Source organism: Dendropsophus ebraccatus, chromosome 2 (genome assembly GCF_027789765.1).
Source record: "Dendropsophus ebraccatus isolate aDenEbr1 chromosome 2, aDenEbr1.pat, whole genome shotgun sequence".
NCBI classification, from domain to species: domain Eukaryota; kingdom Metazoa; phylum Chordata; class Amphibia; order Anura; family Hylidae; genus Dendropsophus; species Dendropsophus ebraccatus.
This window is the reverse complement of record NC_091455.1, coordinates 80,463,496-80,477,317: the sequence shown is the minus strand read 5'-3', so window position 1 is coordinate 80,477,317 and position 13,822 is coordinate 80,463,496. Positions and strand designations below refer to the sequence as shown.

Here is a 13,822-nt window from a genome sequence, read left to right as displayed (position 1 = left end):
TTCTCTGTGCAGCTTTCTGCATGTCCCTGCTGCCACAGGTGAGGGCTCCTGACAGGCAGGAAGAGAGACACTCCCGAAGCTGATCAGGACCGGACCGTTCCACTTACAGTACAGGGGGAGGGGGACCCATGAGTTTACAGTAGTTGTGTGAAAGAAGGGGCCCTATTGCCATTCTTTCATCATTAGAGCAGTGTGGAAGGCAGCAGAGGGCCCCTAAATCTACCGATTATAGGGAGATCCTGAACATGAGGCCCACCTCTAGCTCTGGGCCCTTTAAGGGGGGGAGGGCCCACCGGGGGATCCCCCGGCCCCCCGGTGGCCCAGTCCGAGCCTGATCCCCACACATATACATCCAGGTGTGGCCTAGGTAAACCTACCTCCCCAAATCCACAGGATAGGGGATATCAAGCTGATTAATAGAGGTCCCAGTGGTCATGGGAATGTGGGGAACATGTCCCTCAATCCCCAATCGAGTTTGTGACTTGCAACTGGAGGAGCTGCAGAAGGCCAGTGGCTATTGGATATCATTAAGGAAGCACTACGGGGACACAGGAATGGGTAAGTATACTTTCCTTATTATGTTCCAGCCCCCTCTGCCTGAATTAGATTTGTTAGTTTTATGGGTCTTCTTTCCAGTAACTTAAGTGGCATGTTATGCTTGTTTGCATAGAGTGACTGACAAGTTACTAGCAGTGAGCTAGCATCGCTGGTCACATAGAAAGCTCTATGCAAAGTGGCCATAGTAATGTGAAAGGTTTGGTTATCTGGTGTATGTACGGTGGGCCCTAAGAATCAAATTCCCAGGTGGGCCCAAGTTACCCCAGTCCAACACTGGGCACCGCTGCATCCCCATTAACTTCCTGGTTCAGCGAGGATGAGGACGACATTGCTGTGTCTCCCACAGAGCTTACACATGGCTCAATGGCTCCAAGGACAATTTAAGACCTGGGGAAATGTGTAAGCTTAATGGGACAGAGGGAGTAAAACTACACCTACCACTTCTGAGGATCCTGGCCACCCAAGTATGTCAGAGCCCGACCACCGCTCTCAGAGTTTAAAGAGGTGGTTGGGAACCTAGGCAACTGCTGTCAACACTAAGGGGCCACACTTCAAAAGAAAGCAATTTTGCTCATGCAACGCATTTGCAAAATTGTTTTCTTTTGCATTCCACATCACCCAACAAAATTTTAGGTGATGGAAATACCCCTTTAATTAATAAGAGCTGAGATATCATTGGTTGCTGTGGGCAACAAAGATAGTGTTTACCTTTTAGACAGTTTTGATAAATTCCTCCCAGTGTCTCTGTTACCTTCTATCCAAAATAACCAACCTGGTAATGTTCTGAAGCTTTTTGGCCTTGACATAATCTTTCTAAATTAAAAATTGCAAGTATTTTAATCCAAACTGCATGCACATTTTAATTGCTAAGCTACTTTGTATTGTTGGTGTTACCTGTATGTATTAGTAGATTAAGTTCCTTAAACATTTGCAACTATAGTCAAAAACATTAATGGAAAAAATCGACCTTCCATAGAGGCAGACACTGCCAATGCCACCTTCCATAGAGGGATCTGACACTGAACTTGTTCTCCTGCTTGCAAGTGAGAAAAACCTACTGCATTAAGATGTCAACTGCCATTGAAGTGTATATACAGTGGTACCTTGGTTTAAGAGTAACTTGGTTTAAGAGCGTTTTGGTTTAAGAGCTCACAGATTTTCAAAATTGTGACTTGGTTTAAGAGCATTGCTTTGGTTTAAGAGCTCCCTGTACTGGGTGGGAGCACAAGTGGAGGAGGGGTATGGTCATAGCGGGGTCTACAGCCCTGTGCTCTGATCCAGGAAGTCTCCCTCACCTTCCAAATCATAGCAGATCCACTTCAGGCTGGGGCTTGTATCAGGGGACAGGACTGTGGGGGTAACCTCTTTATAGCTGTAACCCCTCTCTCCCCGGACAGAGAGCGCTGCTATACTGTGCCCACATCTGCCCTGCTCATTTCTTCCTGCTCCCTGCAGTCTCCCTCACCTTCCAAATCATAGCAGATCCACTTCAGGCTGGGGCTTACATAAGGGGACAGGACTGTGGAGGTAATCTCTCCATAGCTGTAACCCCTCTCTCCCCGGACAGAGAGTGCTGCATGTATGTGCCCACATCTGCCCTGCTCATTTCTTCCTGCTCCCTGCAGTCTGTAACCGCCCTTGTGTTTCCCATCTTCTCCATTACTGTACAGTAACTTATAATATCACATATTCTGCTGTTTCTGAATGCTTGTTTCATTATTCATTTCATTATTCAGAATAATAAATCATTATTTTTGGGGTGTGGAACCAATTGTCTACATTTCTATGATTTCTTATGGGAAAATTTGCTTTGGTTTAAAAGTGGATTTGGATTACAAGCATGGCCCCGTAACGAATTATGCTCGTAATCCAAGGCACCACTGTATATCCATATGCAGTTAACAATTTCTAGTTACTTTACTTGCAAAACACTTTACCATGTAACTCTTTGACTGTAAAGGGTAGTGGGGAATTTTGAGCAATCAGACAATGAGGGTCCAATACTCATATATAGTCATATATTTTGACCTAAGAGTGGGTTCAGGCATTCTTTAACCCTTTGAGGTCCAAGCCCAAAATGACCAAAATCACTGCGCCAATTTTCATTTTTGCTTTTCTGTTTTTTCCTCCTTGCCTTCTAAGAGCTCTAGCATTTTCATTTTTCTATCTACAGGGCCATGTGAGAGCTTGGTGTAGGAACAGGTGTACTTTCATTCTACAATAACATATATGACAGAACCCCCAAAATATTATTTATGAAGATATAAATTGGTAAAATTGAAAAAAAGAATGCAATATTGTAACATTTGGGGGGTTCCTGTGTCTACGTAATGCACTATATGGTAAAACCGACATGATACTATTACTCTATAGGTCAGCCCGAACACAACCATATGCAGGTTTACACATATTTTCTAATGATTTTTTTTTTTTTTTTATGAAATCCTTTTTTACCCCAATTATTAATAAAATGGCCCTAGTGTGACTCTTATTTTTGTTTAGTTTTTTTACCTATGGGGCTGTATGGGGTGTCATTTTTATGTGCCATGATCTCTAGTTTTTTTAAATTTTTAAATATAATGTAACAAAAAATCGTCAATCCTGGCTCTTTTCCCCTCTTTTTGGTTACGCTGTTCGCTACACAGGATGACGATTGTTATATTTTAATAGATCGGACAATTATGCACGCTACAGTGTATAATATTTAGTTTATTTATATAATGGTATAGGGGGTGATTTTAATTTCTATTGGGGGAGGGGCTTTGGGGTATCTTTTAAAACATTTTTTATTTTTACACATTTTAAGTCCCCCTGGAGGACTTTTACATGCAATCAATAGATTGCATACACTGATCATTGCTGTGCCATAGGCATAGCATTGATCAGTGTTATAGGCGCTCTGCTCATTGAGCCTGCCTGTGCCGATCAGACCGCATGGAGGAAGGTAAGAGACCTCCAGCAGTCTGGCACAGTGATCGGAACCCTCGCAGTGACACTGCGGGGATCCCGATTGGTAAGTAACAGGAGCTGCTTCTCTCACTTACATTTAAACGCCGCGTTTAAGGGGTTAATCAGCCGGGCCCCCACCTGCTATGAAGTGCCCTCCCCTTTGGGGCATGCTCCATATCACATTAGTCTGGTGACAGGCGGCCAGGGCGTACATGTACACCCTGGGGTGGTTAAAGGGGTTATCCAGCAAAAATCTTTTTCTTTCAAAATCAACTGGTTTCAGAAAGTTATATACATTTGTAATTTACTTCTATTTGCTACTGTATGTCCTGCAGGAAGTGGTGCTTTTTTTCAGTCTGACACAGTGTTATTTGCTGACATCTCTGTCTGAGGGTATGTCCACACTAAGGAATTTTCGCAGAGAATCTTCTACACATTATTTTTATATTATTTTTTCATATTATTTTTATCACTTCCTACTTTTTACGTTGGCGGTACATAGCTCCTATAAGGGGATTGATGTCTTAGTTGAAATGCTGTTATATACTAAGGACTAACCATAAATACTCACTGGAATTACAGAGAACAATGTGCAGAATCTGGTAGCATCACTAATACTTGGTATAAGACTTGAATATTGGTATATACTTGGCATGGAACTTTGGTTACTGATAACAATGTAGATGTTGCTGCAATGTTGATTTGTAAAAAATCCATATATTGACAGAATGCATGGAATACAAAACAGAATAAAAGTAAAAGATCATATGTAAGCAATATTGTTGGTTAGCATTGCTACAGTACTTAAATATCATAGGTGACATTAACTAAAAGTAATAATTTCTACTCTGTAGAAACACTGAAGATTATAGTGGATAATATTGGGAAGCCACTGCTAGCAGAGGACACCAGTATAACAGTGGAAGCAGTGGATGTGGCTGCATCCCAGGCATTAAATTCCTAATGTTCAGCTCCCAATAAGTTGAGAGATTTTTTCTTTCTTGGGATTCGGTTTTGTTTGCAAATCTTCATGAAGTTTTGACAATTCCAAGAAAAATGATGCAAATAATTTGGTCCCCTGTATATAATTAGATCTGTAATAAAAAAAGACACATTTACTGTAGCATCCATTAGACAAGATCTCCATAATTGTTAGGCTTCTATATTGCTTACATCCGAAAATACTGTATTACCATATTCCTGGCCAACCACTGGTATTACTGGTGAGGAAGCTTTTTTTTTCATAACACACATTTAAAAATAATGTGCACCTGTGGCCTATTCCTTTCTCAAGCTGTCATATCCTGAGTGATATTGACAAATTATGGATAGAAATTACAATTACTCACCTTTTACTTAGTATTTTTTAGCTGGACCAGACAGAATTTAAACGGGTTCCCCCAGACTTTAAAGCGATTCTGTACCCACAATCTGACCACCCCAAACCACTTGTACCTTCAGATAGCTGCTTTTAATCCAAGTTCTGTCCTGGGGTCCGTTTAGCAGGTGATGCAGTTATTGTCCTAAAAAACAACTTTTAAACTTGCAGCCCTGTGTCAAATTGGTGTGGCCTAGAGTGTATATGCCCTAGGATTGCACTGCATCTCTGTCCCTCATCATTTGGAATGCCCTGGGCAGGATTTTTCCTATTCATCACCTGTCTGAACATTGCATATGTGCTGGATCGTTAAGGCCCATTTGCCATGTTTACACAAGTGATGAATTGGAAAAATACTGCCCAGGGCATTCCTAATGATGAGGAGGGACAGAGAGGCGGTGCAAGGCTTGGGCGCACACACTCTAGGCCATGCCAATTTGACACAGGGCTGCAAGTTCTTTTTAAGGACAATAACTGCATCACCTGCCGAATGGACCCCAGGACAGATCTTGGATTAAAAGCAGCTATCCAAAGGTACAAGCGGTTTGGGGGGGGGGGGTGTCAGATTGTGGGTACAGAGTCACTTTAATACTGAAAGGCTAACCTTAGAATAGGCCATGATTATCTAATTGGTGGTGGAGGTCCAGCGATCAGCTGGGGCAGTTTAGTGATAGTCTACAGAGCATGAAATAGTTATTATTCTGTTTCCTGAAGCCACGGTCAGTATAAACCAGGGTATGGACGTTAGATGTAGGATGAATTCCTATTTTCTCTATACCTATCCATCTCACTGTCCCTGATGTGTGCAAGCTCACACATCAAGTTGTTGAAGGGGTTATCAAGGTTGTGTGTGATTCTACAACTCGAGTCACTTCAATTAAAGTGCAAAAATACTGTGGAGACACAATCACGTTTCTTGATGTCAGTAAACTAGCCAGACCATGTGACGTTGATAAACACGTGATGGTGTCTCCACAGTGTTTTGGTTGATTTCTCTGAGGTCAACAGTCATTTCTTTGAATACACTACTAGGCTTTGCTTCCATTAACCAGAATCCTGCTCCACACTCATAAGGCCCTTGCACACTGAGTAAAAAAGGCAGAATTTACGAGCAGAGTCAGTGCAGCAGATTTCACTTATCATTCTGCCTGTCCTGTTGCTTCAATGGGATTTCTCTTGCACGTCTGCTCTCCCTTCATTTACTCCGCTCATAAACTCCACCTCTTTTACTCAGTGTGCAAAAGCCCATAAGGGGCAACTACCCCGAAACAACTGTTTGTGGATACCTTGCTTGAGTTCCTAGATTCATTGATGTTGAGAAACACGTCATGATGTCTCTCCTGTGTTTTGGTTGATCTCCCTAAGGTCAACCGTCATTCCTTTGACTTCTATTAAAATGATCTGCAATACCAGACAGAAACCAAGGACAAGAGTGGCGCTGTTTCTTGAAGAAAGCACTGTTTTTATAACCTATTCACACATTTCTCACCTGCTTATTTTTTCATTTTGTGAGTGTTCTCCATCATCTGCACCACCAATAGGAAGCATCATTACTTTCTTTTTGGTCAGATCTTGAAAGGTTCGTGCTAGTGGAATAGTTGAGCCATCTCTGATCATATCTGGTGTAACTCCAAAGACTGCAAAGTCCAACAGAAGGACAGTAAATGACACCTTTTCATCATTTTACAGGTGATCGCTGATATTACTAAACCCTATAATTTATATTCCAATTGTTTACTGAAAGCATGAGAATTGTAACCTCATTGCTGTAGTACATCAACAGTAAATTATGCTCTAAATGCTGCATGTCTTTATTACCTGTACTGAATGTTACAATCCTATGTCACATAACACTTTTACCATACAGATATATATATTAGAGATGAGTGAATCGGGTTTGGGTCGATCCGAACCCGAACGTTCGGCATTTGATTAGCGGGGGCTGCTGAACTTGGATAAAGCTCTAAGGTTGTCTGGAAAACATGTATACAGCCAATGACTATATCCATGTTTTCCACATAGCCTTAGGGCTTTATCCAAGTTCAGCAGCCACCGCTAATCAAATGCCGAAAGCTCAGGTTCGGATCGACTTGAGCATGCTCCAGGTTCGCTCATCTCTAATATATATATACATTAAAATAATATCCCCACAATGGCTATGCTTAATTTATAACTGGACACCTCTTTATCTTTTTTTTTTTTTTTTTTTTTTTTAAAACTGTTTATTTAATTTTTTAAATTTTTTCTTATCAAAAAGCAACATAACAAGGATCAATCACAGAGAAATGCTTAGACATCTATAAGAAGCACATATCAATGTAGAAGGAGTACCAATTTTTCAATATTGACAATATGGTAACGGACGGACAAGAGCGGCCTAGTAAATGGGTACATATTACTGCTTCTCCTCTCAGTACTTAGGAGAGAGCACCTGTTCGCCAAAGGTGAAATGGCATAGCAAATCTCTGTAGTCAAACTATGTATTTTGAAACAGAAACACTGAAAAAACTGAACCAAACATACATACAAACATACAAACAAACAAACCCACAGACAGGGGGGAGACAGGGAAGAAACATTAGGAAGAGGTTAGGATGCCCAGGGTCGTGTCCCATGGTTCCCATATTTTCTCAAACTTTTCTACCCTATTGTCGTTCAGTGCAGTCAAGTACTCCATCCGCCTGATATCCCTAATCCTCTGGACTAGCATATCTCGGGATGGGGCCTGTGTATTCTTCCACATGGCAGGTATCGCGCATTTGGCCGCTGTAAGGATGTGCAGGAGGAGTCTGGCTTCAGGTTTTCTCAACCGTTTAGGTGGGACATTGAGTAGGTATGTCAGGATATCTAGTGGAAGTCGTGTGCGCAAGACCGAGTGTAATAAGTCTCTAACTACTCCCCAGTATTGTTGTATTAGCGGACACTCCCAGAATATATGTATCAGCGTGCCTGGCACTTGGGAGCATCTCCAACATAGGGGAGACGTAGCCGGGAACAAGCGGTTCAGTAAATCAGGAGTATGATACCAATGCATGAGGAGTTTGTATTGGTTCTCCTTGTAACTGACGCATGCCGAGGCCTTCGCCGCTTGGGACCATATAATTTGCCATAGTGTGAAAGGGATGCTTCTCCCCAGGTACGTCTCCCATTTGGACATGTAGCTCCAGCCTCGGGAAGGGTCATCAGGAGGGAAAGCTAGCAAGTTGTGTATACTGGTGATCAGTCCACTAGTAGACGTGTTTAGTTTGCACAACCACTCAAAGGGGGAAGGCTTGGAGAAAGGCCTGTCTCCGCACAGGGATGTTGCATATTGGCAGAGGTCGTCATAAAAGTGACAAGCCCTCGGGGGCAAGTCATATCTATCTTGAAGCTTAGAAAAAGGTAAGATAGTCCGCTTTAGAGGGTCTATGATGTCAGCAAAGTGGAAGGTTTTTGCACGTAGCCATGGGTCGACTGCTTCTGCCACTATACTATTAGGAATGGCGGGGGTGTACAGGAAGGAGGTCAGGGGGGAGAATCGAGACTGTAATGCAAATTTATCCCTAGCCTCCACCCATATTTGTCTAGTCAGTCGCATGGGGCCTAGCATATCTCTATCTGGGATGTCTAGGAGGGGGTTCCAGATTAAGACCCCTGGATGAATGGGCGCCAGCCACAGCTTCTCAATCTGCGTCCATTTCGTGTACGCCCAAAGAGACGTCCACGCTGGGACTCTGCGGAGGTGAGTTGCTAAGTAATACCTATGGACATCTGGGAGTCCCAGACCACCATGTTCTGTTTTTGCTGTGACAATCTGAGCTGAAATTCTATGACGCCCATTCCTCCAGATGAATTTTAGGAGTACCTTCTGAAAAGAGGACATGAAGTTTTTGGAGATTGGGACAGGTAGGGTTTCGTACAAATAAAGAAGCTTCGGGAGGATGGACATTTTTACGGCCGCTATCCTTCCCAGGAGGGATAAGGGGAGAGAGTTCCATTTAGAGAGAAGCGCCGTCACTTCTTGCAGGAGTGGCGGGAAGTTAATTTTGAATAAGGTGGAGAAGGAGGAGGTTATGTTGGTTCCCAAGTACCGAAGGGCACTGTTTTTCCATTTGTAAGGGAAGGAGTATTGTAACGTCTCAGTCAGGGAAGGTGGAAGATTAATTGGCAAGGCTTCCGTTTTTGTCTTGTTGATTTTATAGCCCGATAACCTCCCATACTCGTCTAGGATGTTGTGTAAGTTAGGGAGGGAAGTATGGGGGTCACGTAGGGTCAACAGGATGTCATCCGCAAATAAAGATAATTTAAATTCTTTCTCATGGATCAGTATCCCTTTAACATCAGGGCTTAGTCGTATGCGAGCTGCCAGTGGCTCTATACAGAGGACAAACAGCAGGGGTGATAGGGGGCACCCCTGTCTGGTCCCATTATGTATGGATATGCGAGGGGACATGGCATGGGGGAGGCGCACTTCGGCAGTCGGGGAAGAATACAGGGAGCTTATTGCGGAAAGGAAGGGCCCGGAAAATCCAAAGGTTTTCAGTGTGGCCATCAGAAAGGGCCAGCCCAGCCTGTCAAAGGCTTTTTCCGCGTCTAGGCTCAGGAGGAGCCCTCCAGTCCTGGTTTTATTAAGGACGTCAATTAGGTCTATGGTTCTCCGTGTGTTATCCCCCGCCTGACGATTAAGCACGAAACCCACCTGGTCCTTATCAATGAGTTTCGGAAGGAGCGCTCCTAGTCTATTCGCCAGTAGTTTTGTGAAAATTTTAAGATCCGAGTTTAACAAGGAGATGGGTCGGTAACTGGCACAGTCTGTAGGATCTTTATTTGGTTTGGGCACGACCGTTATGTAGGAGTCAAGCATTCGTTGTGGAACAGGGGAATCGGAGAGGAAAGAGTTAAATAGGGGCAGGAGGTGCGGGGATAACTCAGTCGTGAAGGTCTTATAGTACGAGTATGGGAGGCCGTCAGGGCCTGGGGATTTCCCATTAGGGAGTTCCTTAAGTACCTCCGCAAGTTCCTCATGGGTGATCGGGCTGTTCAGGGTTGTCAGGTCCTCTGGTAAGAGGGTTGGCAACTGACAGGAGAGCAGGTAGTCCTGAAGGGCCCTCGCTCTGTCGTCCGGGCCGAGTGGTAGTTGGGAAGGCAGAGAGTATAGATTAGAATAGTAGTCAGCGAACAATGATGCCATACGTACTGGGTCGTATGTCAAACCCCCAGTGGGATCCTTAATGGCAAATGGCGAATTCATACATCTATTATCCCGGAGCTGGGCTGCTAATAGAGAGTGCGCTTTATTGGCTTTTTCGTAGTATTTATGTCTCGTGTAGGTCAGTAACTTTTCTACCTTCAGTATCGCCAAATCTTTCAGTTTTGCACGAGTTTCCACTAGCTGCCGGAGGATACGAACCGATGGGGAGGAGATCATTTGGGTCTCCAGTGTTCTGACCCTTGAAGCTAGGTTCTGCGCCTGAAAGTTTGCATCCTTCTTCAGCTTAGCGGAGAGTGCTATACAGTGCCCTCTAAGAACCGACTTATGGGCCTCCCACAGGGTTGCCTGTGAGGGCACACTGCCTACGTTTAATTGAAAGTAGTCATTGATACATTTTCTCAAGGAATCTCTATGGGCTGATTGTTTCACCAGGAGCTCGTTAAGGCGCCAATGGCAAACCCGACGAGGGGAATGTATATCCTTGAGATCTAGGACCACCGGGGAATGGTCTGACCAGGTAATCCCCGGGATGTCAACATGATCAGTCAGTCTCAGGCCCAAGATATTGCCAAAGAAAAAGTCAATGCGGGTATGGGTTAAGTGTGGGTGGGAGAAGAAGGTGAACGTCTTCTCGTTAGGGTGCGTCACCCTCCACAGGTCAAACAGGTCATGTCTCCTAATCAACTGTCGGAATTTCTGAGACGTGAGGCTTACTGTCTGCGGGGTGGGGCCAGGGGTCTGAGGGTGGCGGTCTGTCGAAGGCGAGAACGGGACGTTAAAATCTCCTCCCACCAGGAGGGTTGGAGAGGAGAGTGTGTTTGCCAGGGCGCTGACTTTATTAAATACTGTCGCTAGAAATTTCACCTGACCCGTGTTAGGGCTATACACATTACAGAGGATCACCGGGGAACCCTGTAGGGTACCAGCCAAAATAATGTAGCGGCCTCCTGTGTCTACATCTGAATGTGTGACCAGGAATGGGCATGATTTGGAAATCAGGATCGCTACCCCTGCCCTCTTTCTGTCTAATGTTGCTGAGTAGGTTGTCGGAAATTGATAATGGGCAAATTTGAATGTGCATGACCTATCATGGTGCGTCTCCTGGAGGAATACTATGTCCGCTTTTAGAGCTCTCAGCTCCCGAAGAAGAAGACGCCTCTTAACGTTTGAGTTGAGGCCCTTTACATTAAACGTAATCAGACGCACCATGACAGGGCACGAACAGATAGGATATCTCGCATACCTTGTGGACTACCAAGTGCGGGGGCCCGATAGGGGTAGGGCCGGTCCCATCTCCAGGCATAGGGAACAGCTGGGACTCGGAGGAAGGATACCTCAGTTCTAATAGAGAGGGGGGGAGGAAGGACAAAACATGAATACCACATAACAACATAAAAACACCACAGCCAGCAAAACAACAACAACATTTCTATTGTTTATGTGACCGTCAACTCAGTCGGACAGTCCCTATCCAGACAACCGTAGCAAATGTATTATATTAAAGGCCCTCTGAGACCCTATAAGGCCACCCAGGGGCTAGGAGGTCTGAGATAGGAAGGGGGGAAACGAGGCAGATGCCCCAGCTAACAGACACTTTACTGACTAAAGATTTGTATATACGAAAAAATAAAAGGAAACACTCTTTCTACATCCAGCTCAGAGCTAACCCGCAATAAACAATAAAATTAAAACAGAATTAAGGCAGTTAAATGACAACTTGGAGAAAGTAAGAGGGGGACCCCTTTATGGTTAGGGAACATCCGCCATCAGACCTATCGATATCCAGTTCAGCGGGGGTTGGACCTCGGGGGGGATCGGAGGTCCGGGGGGGAGCGCAGCTGAGAACCCCGCTTTTTTCTTTGGCGAGTTGAGGACCACACTGGTCTGGGGGGAGGTGGTGGGGGGATCAGCTCCCAATCCGGTAAGTCTGGCATCGGAACATCCAGGGCAGAGCAGAACTGTTCCAAGTCCTCTGCAGAGCGCAGGGTCAGGGTCGCTCCATTTCGCCGGACGTTGAGGCTGAAGGGGAACCCCCAACGATAGGGGATATTCCGATCCCTAAGACATTGTAGCAATGGACGTAGTAATCTGCGTTTCTGGAGCGTCACCCACGACAGGTCAGGAAGGAGCTGAATGTAGGTTCCACGGAAGCTAATATCATTCAACTCTCTGGATTTTTGCATAATGGCTTCTTTAAGCATGAAATCAGTCACACAGCAAATTATGTCCCTTGCTTGGGAGTTTCCAGCTCTAGGTCTGAGGGCTCTGTGAGCCCGGTCTAGCTTTATCTCGTGGTCCCGTGGTGTACCCAGGATTTGATTAAACAAAGCCGATAGAATTTCTCTCAGGTCTTCAGCATGTGGGGATTCAGGGAGGCCCCTAACGCGTATGTTGTGCCTGCGCCCCCTATTATCAAGGTCTTCTAGGTGGCGTTGGTAGTCCCCCAAAGCATTATGTTGTGCCAGAACGGTGGACTGTAGGTCCATTATGTAGGATCTGGTATCATCATGTTCAGTCTCTAGGGAATCCACCCTGTTTCCCACCTGCTGCAGGTCATGGCGCAATGCTGCTATTTCCCCTCGGCATGCTGCTTTAACTTCTTGTATTAGGGCCTTAAAGTCCTCTTTGGTGGGTATATTATTAAGGTATTTACTCAGGGGGTGGTCAGGGGCCATAATGTCCTCATCAGACTCTGACTGCCGCGACCCCCATGTCCCTACAGTTCCTGCATGGGGGGACTCAGTGTGCTCCAGTGCCTGTGTGCTGTCCTCAGAGCCCGTAGAGAACCAGTCTGGGGGGGAGGAGGACGGTGTAGGCGGGGGGGTCACTCTAGGGCCCTTGGTCTTATGTGGGGGCCTGGGCGGCAGTGGAGGTTGCTGCGGCGGGGCAGGAGGGACCGGGTCCTTTAAAGAGGCGGCCGGTTCCTCGGCTGTAATGGCGGCCGCCACGTGTGGGGCCGGGTTACCTCGGTCCTCGCCGCCGTCACCAGATGCCAGGCTGCCGTGGTCGGAGGCAAGATGGGGTGAGTCCAGGGCTCTCTCGGACGTCTCCACTGCCTCCGAGTGCCGGGTTGGAGAGGGAGGATGTTCCGCAAGCCGCTGCAGCGCCTGGCGCCCTGCCGGCGCCATCTTGGAGCGTGCGGCGGCCTGGTCCGAGACCAGGAAGGTGTCCAGGGGACCTGAGATGACGGCTCCCGGAGCCGGAGGCTTGGTGGCCGTCTTCTGGGAGCCTCTTCTGGTCATGGTCAGAGTGTGTGGGGTCCCGATAACTGCGGGTAAACTGCCTGGCGGGTCAGCTCTGAGCGGAGCTCTGAAACGTGCGTCCGCTCACTCCGGCATCTAGACACGCCCCCCCACCTCTTTATCTTAAAGTGGTTCTCTGGCTTCAAAAAATTGCCAGACTGGTTAAAAAAAAATGTAAGGTTCCTTTACACGTACAGATAAATCGCTTAAGCAATTGGCAAGCAATGTTTTATTGTTTTAAACAACAGGCATTTAGATGAGAAGATAAATCTATATGAAAACTCTTTAATGTGATTGTTATTACGAAATATGTCATTGTTATTACGTAAATATGACCGTAATTGCGTTCGTATCTATGCTGTGAATGATAGTTGCGTTCGTATCTATATACTGTGAACGATGAGTGTTTACAGTGAAAGACTTGAGAATGACTAACAATGATTTTGAGGTTAGCTCAAAAGATGCGATCAATAACAGACAAGCACATTTTTGTTCGTAGTTTGA

General features: G+C 45.5%; 1 protein-coding gene across 4 annotated transcripts in view; it reads right to left on the bottom strand.

The window, feature by feature from the left end:
- Positions 1-4,092: 4,092 nt before the first annotated feature.
- Positions 4,093-13,822, bottom strand: part of CNDP1 (carnosine dipeptidase 1) — a 50,277-nt gene continuing 40,547 nt past the window's right edge. For 2 of the 4 annotated variants that reach the window (XM_069957856.1, XM_069957857.1), the window contains 2 exons: positions 6,375-6,522; positions 4,093-4,601 (listed from right to left, as the gene is read on the bottom strand). In XM_069957856.1, coding sequence (XP_069813957.1) covers positions 4,475-4,601; positions 6,375-6,522 — 275 coding nt within the window. In that variant the 3' untranslated portion in view covers positions 4,093-4,474. Of the gene's footprint in view, positions 4,602-6,374; positions 6,523-11,319; positions 11,418-13,822 lie in introns of those variants that run through there. The other 2 variants (XM_069957858.1, XM_069957859.1) reach the window with 2 other exon arrangements.